The sequence below is a fragment of the Linepithema humile genome, chromosome 4, assembly GCF_040581485.1.
Source record: "Linepithema humile isolate Giens D197 chromosome 4, Lhum_UNIL_v1.0, whole genome shotgun sequence".
NCBI classification, from domain to species: domain Eukaryota; kingdom Metazoa; phylum Arthropoda; class Insecta; order Hymenoptera; family Formicidae; genus Linepithema; species Linepithema humile.
Window position 1 is genome coordinate 7,174,998 of NC_090131.1, and position 12,319 is coordinate 7,187,316.

At 39.1% G+C, this 12,319-nt stretch overlaps 2 protein-coding genes and 1 long non-coding RNA gene across 30 annotated transcripts in view; 1 reads left to right on the forward strand and 2 right to left on the reverse strand.

Moving 5' to 3' along the window:
- The window catches only part of LOC105677765 (tolloid-like protein 2), a 16,571-nt gene extending 12,073 nt beyond the window's left edge, over positions 1-4,498 (reverse strand). For 2 of the 5 annotated variants that reach the window (XM_012376598.2, XM_067353687.1), the window contains exons 1-3: positions 4,359-4,498; positions 605-665; positions 405-503 (exon numbers count right to left, since the gene is read on the reverse strand). In XM_012376598.2, coding sequence (XP_012232021.1) covers positions 405-495 — 91 coding nt within the window. In that variant the 5' untranslated portion in view covers positions 496-503; positions 605-665; positions 4,359-4,498. Of the gene's footprint in view, positions 1-404; positions 666-3,091; positions 3,780-3,859; positions 4,061-4,358 lie in introns of those variants that run through there. The other 3 variants (XM_067353686.1, XM_012376603.2, XM_067353688.1) reach the window with 3 other exon arrangements.
- Positions 4,125-6,421, forward strand: LOC136999480 (uncharacterized). Its single transcript, XR_010889874.1, has 2 exons — positions 4,125-4,257; positions 4,372-6,421. It is a non-coding gene; the product is annotated as an uncharacterized lncRNA (long non-coding RNA).
- Syp (Syncrip) overlaps positions 5,539-12,319 on the reverse strand; it is a 26,847-nt gene continuing 20,066 nt past the window's right edge. For 14 of the 24 annotated variants that reach the window (XM_067353698.1, XM_067353697.1, XM_067353696.1 and 11 more), the window contains 2 exons: positions 11,909-12,074; positions 5,539-10,019 (listed from right to left, as the gene is read on the reverse strand). In XM_067353698.1, the coding sequence (XP_067209799.1) occupies positions 9,772-10,019; positions 11,909-12,074 (414 nt within the window). In that variant the 3' untranslated portion in view covers positions 5,539-9,771. Of the gene's footprint in view, positions 10,020-10,048; positions 10,618-11,908; positions 12,075-12,319 lie in introns of those variants that run through there. The other 10 variants (XM_012376492.2, XM_012376496.2, XM_067353701.1 and 7 more) reach the window with 9 other exon arrangements.

Consider the following 12,319-nt stretch of genomic DNA (forward strand, 5'->3'; position numbering starts at 1 on the left):
ACTGGAAACTAGAACAGTTTGCGTACACACTCACGTTGTTATTCGACACTGTACCATTATTTGAAAGTGAAGGGTTATTTGCTTAAAACTTTATAAAAAGCATACATGCAAAATTAAAAAGTAAGGGCAATTAATACTTTCGTAATCAAATGTTACACAGCAAGTAAACAATCTCACAATTTCAGGAAATAAATCTCATTTCTAGGATAAAGTTCCGTTAAACTAAAAGTATTCAGTGTTCTGCAATATTCCTAGAACGTCGAAGGTCCTCTAATTAAAATTCCTCGCGCCGAAAAAGCCGATACTCTCAAATAACTGCTTTAGATAATACATTGATCTTTTTCAGCGGGGCAATATTGGACTTAAACTTTGCCTTAATTGTTGTGCCACGTGTTCTTACTGACCTGTGGAGCTGCGTGGACAGAGTAGCAAGAGCAACACGAAGGCTGGCGAAAGAAAACTATTCCCAGAGGCATGCCAGAGTGCTGAAGCCATACTGTATCCTGAGAATAATCGCTCATGTTCATCGACACCCGCGGATTCGTACTACAGTTTTTTTTAGACGCGTTAACAAGTAATATAGCGCTTTGTCAAGTGTCTTTACCATATCGTCAGTGTCTGTCCCGGGCGCAGGAAAAGCGAGGAAAACCGATCCAGATGATCATCTGAAATGCATAATCGTGTAGTTAACCATTGCAAGCGCTGACGAATATTTTTTAACGCCAATAATCACACATGCGCGATCTTCGGAATAACATTTATCCAGTTAAACACATTACGTAATTTTAGCTATTAAAACAGATATGAATATATGCTTGTTTAATCGCTAGTATTTAAATGTTATGGAAATTGGAACCTGTTAGCCGAGCAATAACAGAGTCGCTATTTTTTGCGACAATCGATATAATCGCCTGCAATATTCATCATTTCGCGCAAACGGGAAGGCGCTGAACGGGCAAATAGCCGTTTAATCAACTAATTATTAAATTTTCATCAATGCGAATCGCAAACATGGTGGTATTACAATCCATAATCGATCACGCGAGCTTTGCCGATTACAGGAAAAATTAATTATAGACAGGTAACTCGTAAATATCTAACACCGAGGTTTGTTTTCGTTCCAACGAGCGTGCTGTGAAAAATAAAGAAATCTGTTCGCGCCTGAAGCGATTTCACGCTGTATTAACGAAATATCGACTTAACGATGACGTGAGAACCTCATACAGAAACTGACCATGTAACAGTTAAAATTCTACAAGATTTTAGCAATATGAAAAGCAATAATTTGATAAAAATGCAATTTATAAATATATAATATATCAATTTGGATAATTAAAAAAAATAAAAAATTAAATATAGCCTTAATATTGTCAAAGTTATATTATCTTAACGTTAAAAGAGTGGAATATTTAATAATATAATATCCAATAATAAAATAATTATTACACGCTTGATGTATAAATATAGTTGCAGATTTGATCTGACCTATTCGCGCGTAAGTAGTTCCGGTCAATCAAGCAGTCCGGCAGTGAAAACAGCCGGTGATACATCCGGCACGACGGTCAGTAATGCAATCCAGCAAACTGCAGACACAAGCTCCGCAGTGTAATCAATGGATGTCTCTTATTTATTTGGCGCGCTCGTATCAAAGCCAATTGGCTCTACATTACTTCCGTCGGTTACTTACAATCTTCTGTTCTTAATTTTTCGACTCTTTTCCTTTTCCAAATATTATAATTCGACATTTTTGAAGTTGAACTCTACACGCGTTTGCATGAATGAATTATTCATCCCTTAGAAATCTTGATAATTCCCATATAATTCTCTTATTCACAAAGTGGCAATTTACGAGTCACCTCTTATTTCGCTAATTTCAGATTTCGAATGCGGATTCATTAGCGGGTTCAGAGGGATTTTCGCCGTGAAGTTTCCCTTTGTAGCTCCTCTCGATAAACGTGAACAATCGACAGAAACGAAGCGCATGTAGAACGGCACAGACGCTAGAGAAAGTAGAACAGGGTATTATAGGATCAGAACCGCGCCCATGCGCTCGGAAAAGGATAGCAAGATGGTCAATAGCGGCGCCCCCGACATTTAAACGTCGGCTTTTCTTTAACAGATCAAGCGGCCCACACGGCAGAAATGTCCAGTGGATATTGTCAAATATCCGGTGGATATCCTGGAATATTCCTGGCCTACACAAACGTCTCCCGATGCTCAGATTTTCGAATAATCGTCCCTTTGTGTTACATGCTACTGCATGGAAAGAAATCATTTAAAAAAGTAAATTATATAATATTAAAATAACATTACTTTTTTAGTTTAAAAAATGATAATTTTTTTATTGCATTTTAGACATTATTTAATAAATAATAATATCTCGATGCTAGACTCATTCTCAACAGTTTTATATAAAATATGCTTTTTTTACTTTACTGAATAAAAACAATACTGTCGAATATAAATACGACACAACATTTTAATTCTCAGATATGGCTTTTAAGATTATGAAAATTGAAATTATCATTTCTTTCAATTTTTTCCTCAATTTTTAATTAAATAATAGATTCATAAATTGCGCTTGTAAATCCTATCCTTAAAATTTCTTTGTACCGTTATCAAGATTCCTGGAAATTCTTGTTCTACAACATGTACATCTACAATGTCTAGTAATTAATATTCATTAGTGAAAAAAACATTAAAGAATTTAGTAATGTCTTTTTAAAAAACGTTGAAATAATTTGTCTCACAATTTGCAGACACGTGTTAATTATAAGACAAATAATAACACACTTCCTGCTCTCTATATATGCAAGAAATTTACCAATTTGTTCACTCTACAGAAAATTAATTTAGATATCTAAATATAAAGAGAAAAAAACCAATAAACAAAACTTTGAGAATTGCCTAAAACAATTATTGGATCAGAAAGTAATGATACAAATTCTAAAAACAAAATGAAAAAGAGGAACGTAGAAAATAAGGAAATATAATTGAAGGAATAAAAGAGGTTTGCGACTGAATAAAAAATCAAAACCTGGACCTCTGCAAACGTTTGACGCATGTCGATAGGACAATAAATGATTTGTACCTTTTCATGAGATTTTTCCGGCGATCATACAAATCGCACTGACATCACTTTCACTGCCAGAGATCCAATCTGTTAACACGGCGAATGTTTATCGGCCACGAGTTAGTGCAAGCACGATTCCCCGTAGCTCACTTGCTCAAAATACCATTTGATCCTGCCGCATTCATCAGACAATAATTTCCTACGTAAGCTTTCGCATGGCATCTGCACATTTCGGTCGCAAAAGTCAATCTCGGTCATCCTTCACGGGAATCTCTGACACGCCTAACGCCGCGAGGGCGAGTCGACAGATCATATGATCGCACACTATCGCACCCGACATTGCGACGCTACAATTAAAAAGAAAACAGAAAAAAAAAAATTAAAAACTCAAGAAAACAATTTCGCAAATTCCTGGGAAAATCCCTCCCGACATCCCGCCGTGTCTGCGAGCCGTAAATTATCGAACATCTCGGGAGTATTAAATAATTCAGGACGAGAAACACCGAGGCTGAGGAACAGGAGCGGAATTATTAAGACTACACTACGCCTGAACAAGATAAATAACGAGAGAAAAAAAAGAAAAAACTCGATCCTCGCGTTCTCCGAGATCGCGCGAGCGCTATTTCGCGAGAATCCGGAGCGGAATTCGGCGTCGAATTTATTCCGGATCGCGGAATTCCGAGAATCGGCGCGTCCGCCGCGAAGTCCCGCAGCCTCGAATTACCCTTCACATCCTGCGATCTCACGATTCCGAATATCAGCTCGCTCGCTGCCGCAGGAACTCACCGCGTCGCGCTGGACGTCCGCCGTAGAGGCTACGTGTTTCCACCCTTCCTTCTCGCGTGGTGTTCGCACCCTCGCGCGACCGTCGTCGCGATCCCCGCCACGACACGCCTACTGGCCGCGAGAGCGCGACGGGCAACGAAGCGCGCGCGGCACGTAGGAACGCGGCTCGGCGGCTATCACGCGGCGGTGAACGCGAGCCTGCATATCGAATGAGCGACGACAACGCACCCTCTCCCTCTCCCTCTCGCTCTTTCTCTCTTTCGCCCCCGAGAGGGAGTCTTGCGCGCACCCTGTGCACGAAGCGACGTTACGCCTCGATATTCTTTCAATAAGAATAACACATGAGAAGAATCCGATAAATACATATGTGAGAAGAACACGCGCATACGCTAACTTCGGTAAGATCGCAGAGATCAGTTTGCTGTAGATACGCGAAAACCACCCTTATCGGCGGAAATCACTTCTATTTCTGCTCCTTTGCACGCAATCGTTTATTTACCTTTAACTGTTAGTGAATTTTGCGTCAACCGGAGATCAGTCTTGGAAATAATACGCACACCTGCCCGCACTCGTCAGACATCGTCTGCGTGACTGGAACATGTGCGCGCACCCATCGCTGCTGCTGCCACCCTCTTGAAAGTCGATTCGCACCCTCGTCGCCGCTGCTGCGTGCCTTCGTCGGAATGAATCCCGTCGCGCTTGTGACACAGCACCATCACGCGAGAGAAAGGCAGAACGGTGGATCAGGTATGCTGACCACCCTGCGCGAAGGAAGGCTCTTGGCTTCAATTAACACGTCGCAAATTAGCGACAGAGGCCGCCAGAAACCGAAGGGTGATCATGTGATTTCGAACACGTGGGGTGGGGCTCAGTGGCAGACTTTCCAATTTTTTTTTTTTGCAACCTTGTGATGATTCTTTAAATTTTTTGTTTAATCTGGGCAAATTTTTAATTTTGTTATCCTGAACGTTTGCATTCGGTAACTTTGCTCTGAAAGGTGTTACATCAATTACGTTAGATATTGTGAAAGAACAGTAATTCATTTTTGTGTAACATTTTGTATAATTTTTTATTACCTCTCATTTACAGCTTTGTAATGATTATTAGCTTCTCAATGATTTCCAAACAGTTTACAATCCAAGGGATTTAGAAATAAAAAGTAACATCCTTCCTTTTTCATACGAAAGAAATTTGTCACAAGCTTCTGTGATGAAAAATTTTCATGTGTAGATCCTGATAAATTATCCCGATTTTTCTCTGCTTCGTAATCAAACTAGAAATATTAGTTCAGCCATATACTTTTATCTGGAAATATAAAATTTATGTATATAATAAAATCACACTATTGTTCCATTCGCTAAAAAAACTGGAGAATTTGAATTTTGTTTTTACCCTTCCTCGGTTGTACATTCATCTAAAATATTGTGAAATCTTGTTTATTTAAAAAAATACATAATAAAACATTTCACTGTAATGGAAAAGAAAGTTGATTAATGTTAACAAATTGCTCTTCCTTGATGAATAAAAATGGATGAAAATTACATAACAATCTTAGAAAATAATCCTGTAAATAAACGCATTAACATATACAAGTGGTAACGTAATTAGAAAATTGTAAGTGTTAAATCAAGGACTGACGGAGGGAGGAGTCAGGGCTGCGAAATAAAGTCCAGCGCAAATTTTAAGAAAGGTAATTCACATACAACTGTTTATTGAGACATGTAGAATACATCTGGTCATACACAAAAATCTTTGACACTTTAAATCAAGCTCCTAGCCCGAAAAAAAGGAACCATGTTATAACATTCGTTTTTTTTTTTTCTTTAAATTCATCATTATAATCATTATGTTTAACTACGTTTCACACTAAAATTAGGGGCAACTTGGAGAAATAAAAAAAATTGCGGGAATTAAAAAGCAAAGCAATTGGTAGAGGAGGTGAATAATAAAGAATCCGAGAAAAAAAACGCAAAATTACAATTAGCAATGATATGATCGAATTTGGCGGTGAGAATTTTGCACGTCTGTTTTTTTTTCGTTTTTTTTTTATATATAGCCGCGGAGCTGACACGTAGCGCAAAAAAATATAACATGTACAATGTGTATATCATTCGTTATTTTTTTTCTTTATCCTTTTCAGGGGTTTGGGGGTGGGTGTTTTTTTTTCTTTTTTTTCTTATTGAATCCTTCGTTATTATCGTATCGATTTCCTTCTTTCTCGTTAATTAGTGCTAAATAACATCACGTCACAAAAATGCATATTCGCAGGAATATAATATATATTTATATATAATTAAAAAAAAAACACGTGGTTCGCGGGCCGCTTCGAACTATCGTTCGCAACTACTAACGTTTCGGCCCAAGGATCACACAACATCCGCCTGACACGTGAGAGGTGGCCAACCGCGAGATGACGAGCCCCGAATAATGTGACGATGATTTTACTTCTATCTTTTTTTTCTTTTTCTTTTTCTTCCCGAAGAGAGGACGTGTTGTGCCGCGAATAATTATTATTATTATTATCATTATGTAATCGGGGCGTTGGCCGGGCAAAAAAAAGAAGGGCGCGCGCGCGCGGCTACGGCATCGCCAGCCACAGTGTGTGTGTGTGGTGCATTATCCTAAAATGCGACCGATAAACCCCTTCCCCCCAGGCACCCCAGCTGCCACACCGGTTATCAGAGTATAAAAGAGGATGGATGAGAGCGGAAACCGGGAAGAAGGAACAAAGGGGGGGGGGGGGGGAGAGTGAGAAACGGGCGGGGGTGAGGGGGTGCGGAATGAGCGAGAGGAGGGAGGGAGTGCTATAGTGGATACCTTTGGGGTGCCTTCCTAACCGGGGCGGGGCCGCGGTGGTATTATCGATAAACGCTAGTATCCTAGATCAGTCTAAGAATCTCGTCACCGTGAACTGTCTCCGCTTTAGCCAAGTTATGCTTCCTTGCCCCCGCAAGCCGAACTCTCTCTTTAATCGTATCTCTGCATCTATGTATGTGTGTGTGTATACATGTGTAATTACATATAACATTATCCTCTTGCTTTCCTTTTTTTTTTTGCCTTTATTCTTTTTACTCTATCATGCTCTTATTATTCCCTTTTATTAATTACAATTCTTTTTTCTCTGCACGGAAAAAAACCAGAATTTTCTTCTTTTATATTGGAATATTATCATGTGTCACAAAAACCCACTCAATTATGATTAGCAATATCATCCTTATTATATTGTTAATATTAATATTATTATATCCTCGATATTATGCTTTTATAAATAGGGTGTGTAGGTAAATAGAGTAGGTAGGTAGATATAAAATATAGTAAGCGAATAATCAGTAAAAGGGGGTGATGTGGAAAAGGGGGGCACGAGAGGAATGAAAAAGTAGATAGCTAACGCAAACGCGATTTCGCAATTCGCTCGGATTTTTCCTTTCGTTTCTTCTTTTTTTTACTTTTTTTTCCTCGCTTTTCGAAACAATGATCGCAATTACTGGGGACAGGATGTTTATAAGAACGGGGGAATTTCTCTCTCTCTCGCTCGCTCGCTCTCTTTCTCTCTCTCTCTCTTTCTCTCTCGTTTTCTCGTCTAATCGTTACTACTAGATGCGGTTAAATTCATCGCTATCAGTAAAAAACAGTATCGATGACGAAGAATTAGACTTAAGTAAAACATGAATAAAAATTAACAAAATGCTCATAAATACGAGGTTGGGCAAACAATCGATCGTCATCCAGACATTTTTTGCTTTGTCCGTGGTGCGTCTATCGTTTCGTATTTTTTTTTTCCATATTGTGTGTGTGTGGTGAGTGTTTTCTGAGTCTGTTAATCATATACGGTGATTTCATGTTACAATGCGATATATATGCGATCTCTTGTATCTCTGATTGGTCGGTTCTGTGGCATAATCGTTCGGTTTGTAGAATCATACTCGATACTCGTATCACATACACATATCATCGTCGATCCTACGTTTGTTGTATCAAAAAATCTGATCCGGGGCCAATAATAATAAAATTGTTACACATGCGGTTGTCGTCTCGTTTGGTGTGTTACAATAAACAGGAGTCTGATATGCTGATATTCCGTTATTACAATATCCATTTTTTTCGCTTTTTTTTTTCTTTCCTTCGTCTTTACGTCGTATATTTGTCTTCATATTCCGGGGGTGCGTGTAAAATACAAATGATTTGCATATGTTTTCGTTTTTTTTTTCTTCCCTTTTTCAAATAATCATCCAGAACAGGGGGTGTCTGGGCTCCAGGGACAGGGACCAACTACAGCCCGCACTTACAACTCTTACTAATTAACTAACAGGCTAACAATAACAACAAGTCAACACTCAAAATGTGTGCTGTATGTGTTCATGCATTTGTAAACATTACATTTTACATCCTACTTCAATCCGTGACTATCATTATCAAATTCAGTCATCTTTAAAAACTTTCCTCTCCTTTCTCTCTCTCTTTCTCTCTCTCTCTTTTCTTTTTTTAATCTTTTGTAAAAGAATATGAGAAACAAATTTCACTTTTTACATAAAATTTAGAAAAAACAATACACTTTTTTTTTTAACTAAACCTAAAGGGTTATAGGTTCGTCTTTGATTTGTTTTCAACGATCAATCTCTTAATTTTCAATTATAAAAAAAAAGAAACACATCAACAAATAAATATATTACGATTTGGATCCGAGTTTGCCTTACTACTTGGATGCTGTCATTGAAAAAATTTACTGTACAAGTGGGTTTCATCTCGATCGTGAGCAATACTCTTTTTTTTTCCCCTTTTTTTCCTCTCTTTTCTTATCCAATAAAAACCCTCGCGTGACCGATAACCAAAACCTAAAATCTGGGAGACACCCGCAGAGCCGTTGGCTTGCAACGTTTCACACTCGCTACTTTCGCAAAACTTTGCCTGACTCTTAATAATAATAGTTTCACTGACTGTACACATTTATAGACCAACAATAGAAGGTCTTGCGGCGCGCTTGGCGCGCTCCACGCACACATACACACACAGACACATTCCGCTTAAAGACAACCTCTCTCTCTTTCTCTCGCTCGCTTTCTCTCTCTCTCTCTCTTTCTCCGTCTCTTGCAAATACGTCAAACGCTCATCCCTCTCTCATGCTCACTAAATATCGCATTCTCGCCCTGCGCCGTCTGCTTGCCTACGCGCTTACCACATTTGCCTACTACATTTTTTTCGCTTCCCTAAAGTCGAATCTCCGCCTCCTCTATCGTTAATCATTTCGTCTCTAAATCTCTTTCCCTTCCGCGCTACCTATTTTGCCCCTCAATCTATCTAACACACACGCTTCGCGTCACGTAGATTCAAAAAACTCTAGTCATCGCGTAATAAACCGCAGGCTTCCATGAGTTCTCTTAACTAATACAAGCCATCACAATCCCTATGTCAACATCGCTGATCTTCATCACTTGGCAGTAAACAATGTGACAATGCAGTAGTGGTACTTAGATTAGTATTATCATAATAATAATAATAATAGTACGGGGTGGGTGGGTGGTCACACTCCGATGTAATAATTAGTCTCAGTGGCACATCACTGTACATAATCACAACAACAGCGGGCGATGGTGGTGGCGCAGAGTACAGTTGCTGCGTATTATTAATATATGAAAAAACATTTACAATTATTAGGATCGATTAAGGGCGATAATAATACAAATGGATGATCTTTTTTCCTTCCCATCGAGTCTCGAGTCTCTCCTCTCTCTCTCTCTTTCTCTCCCTTCCTTCCTCTCTCTCTCTCCCTCTATCTCTCTCTTTGCGCTCAGTCAGTCTGATTTTAGTTTTTTTCCTTCCCCTTATTTTTTAATATGTTTTCTCTTCCTCGCTTCGTCTATCATGCATTTGTTCGTACGTGCGTATGTTTTTCATCACTCACAGGCTTGCAGAAGTTAGCTCCACGACTGGTAGGAGTCTTGATACCATTCGTGATCGTCGCCGGAAACACCGCCGAGCGCGCCGGCTCTGCCTCCGAAACCTATGTCACCGCCACCACCACCACTGCCACCATTCACACTCGCCAATCCGTACGCATTGCCCAGTGGTTGTTGGGCGAGGGGCTGGTTTCCCCAGTTGCTCTGGAAGCGACGCTTAGATTCCCCCTGGTTCTGGTGACCCCCGTCAAATTTTCGTTTACCTGCTGTAAACGAAAGAGGGGGGCGTTAGTACGATAAAAGATCGACGATTGTACGCCTGAGAAAAAAAATCAGATTTAAGCGGCATCTTTTTTTTTTTTTTTTTTTTTTTTTACGCGTTGTGCGCGTGTGACGCTTACAAAGTATTATACATAAGGAGAAGTGAAAAAGATTTGAAGTTTTCCGAGTGAATCGTGTGGTGTGTTCAAAAGATTTGTGTGTGTGTGTTTCTGAACAGTGAGAATCTTGTGAATCTCGTGAATCTCGTGAAATAGCAAGCTCAGATTTGTGGGGGGAAAAAAAGTGAAAACGGAACGTCGGGGTTCTATGGACTTAAAAAAATTATAATTGCTTTGATCTTTGGAGAAGTGAGTAAAAGATAAGGAAGGGAACTACTAACCTACCGCTTTGTTACAATCAGGTAGATGGGACTCGGATACCTTGATGGGAAGGTTGGATTGGATCGTTTACTGTAAGGTGAACAATAAGGTGACAAATCCGTGACAAAATGTACAGAGGAACGTGCAATCATTTGACAAACTAATTATTATATAGTCATTTTCGAAACCTCAGGCTGACTGAAAATATCGCTCATTAGCAAATCTGTAAAAAGAGAATCAGAAGGTAATTAAATATCTCGTCGAACAATGCAAGGTTTAATAATGACTCTATAAGGCAAATACGCGTTTCACACGTGGCGACATTTCAGATTCAATGTGTCAATTTTTTTGCAGCAGCAGATTGCGACTGCTGCAATTGGGGGGAGCGGCGATAATAAACGATTTATAAACATATCCGAATATGTCTTTGTAAATAGAGAGCGAGAAAAATTGTACTGTTGAAATGTTAATGAAAGAAATTATTCAGAAAATAATTCCAGCATTTAGAAACATTGTTCAGAGGCGTTTAATGTTCGTGTTTCTTTCATGAAAAAAAAAGTGTGTCAAACTTGATGGTAAAGCTGGCGTATGACAAAAATTTTCTAGCGAAGAGAGTACTATTTAAAGTGATTATTTCCAACGTCGATTAACAACGGTGGAAATAATCATCCCTCGTGTGGAGCATATTTAGCGCGACATATATAAATACACGGACCAAACATTCGCATACTTTTTGCAGAAGCCGGAAATATGCAGTTTATAATTGAGATAATTTATAATCCTACTTCTTTCTTCACTTACTCAAGACGACAAAAACATGAAAGATCTTATTGATAGTGTGATGTGAATAAAAAATAAATAATATAGGGAAAATAATAGGCTTACAAATTAATCGTTTCTCTCAGTTGTAGCTCATCAACTAGCTCGGCCTGAATGCTTGGTCATGTAAACAGATTTATGTATATCGTTTACAAAATCGTAATATACTAGCTATAATAGCAGTACAATAGTCAAGAAACTGTGTATATTTGCTGAGAAATAGCGCAGCGAGATTTCCTGCGATGATAATTAGCGCTAGAAGAATCAAGCGACACTACCAGCTTATGTAGAAATATTTTTCTATTGAAAGAAAAAAAAAAATAAAGAAGTTACATCTGAAACTATGTTACATTACGCCTCGACGTCTTAAATAATTCCCTTTGCATCAATTCCGCGAGTTAATTATACAAAGTAATTTAAATTTTTAAATAGAACAGTGATCGATAGTGAGATATCATTATGGCCGGAGAGTCGACCATATCGTATACCTTCTGGGGATCTTCATCTTGACAATTCCATCATTAATACATTCTTTATTGGACTTGCACGACAATAATTACGGACACAACGGTGTCGATGCGAGCTTTCACGTGTAAGATGTATCATGGTGACAAGAAGTGTGTATGTATGCGTGTGTAAGGTGTGGGGAAACAGTGTAAACAGTGTAAAAGATGATTTATTGTGGAGATACAGACCATCCTCACCTGGTAAACTTCCCTTGGCGCGGACCCCCCCACGAGCGGCCAGCCGCTGGACCCCACGGGCCCCTGAAGCTGCGGGGTTGCGTCCCCCCCTGACTGGCCCACGGGCTTGCGGGCCACCGATTCGGCCACGTGGCACTACTCCACGGCCACGACCAGCCTGACCAAATAACACACACCCAAATTGTTACCCCATTTAATCATACAATTGTTTGCGTGTTGTCTGCGCACGCATTATTATTAATTTTCTCTTAATACTTCTATATCTTCGGTCCTATATATATGTATATTTAATTTAACATTATGCACAGTATATTTCGCAGTAATGATATTCTTAAAGACGTGATAGCAATAGTGAGAGTTAGACACGGTGAGAATAAAAAAAAAAAAAAAAAAAGAAGAGTA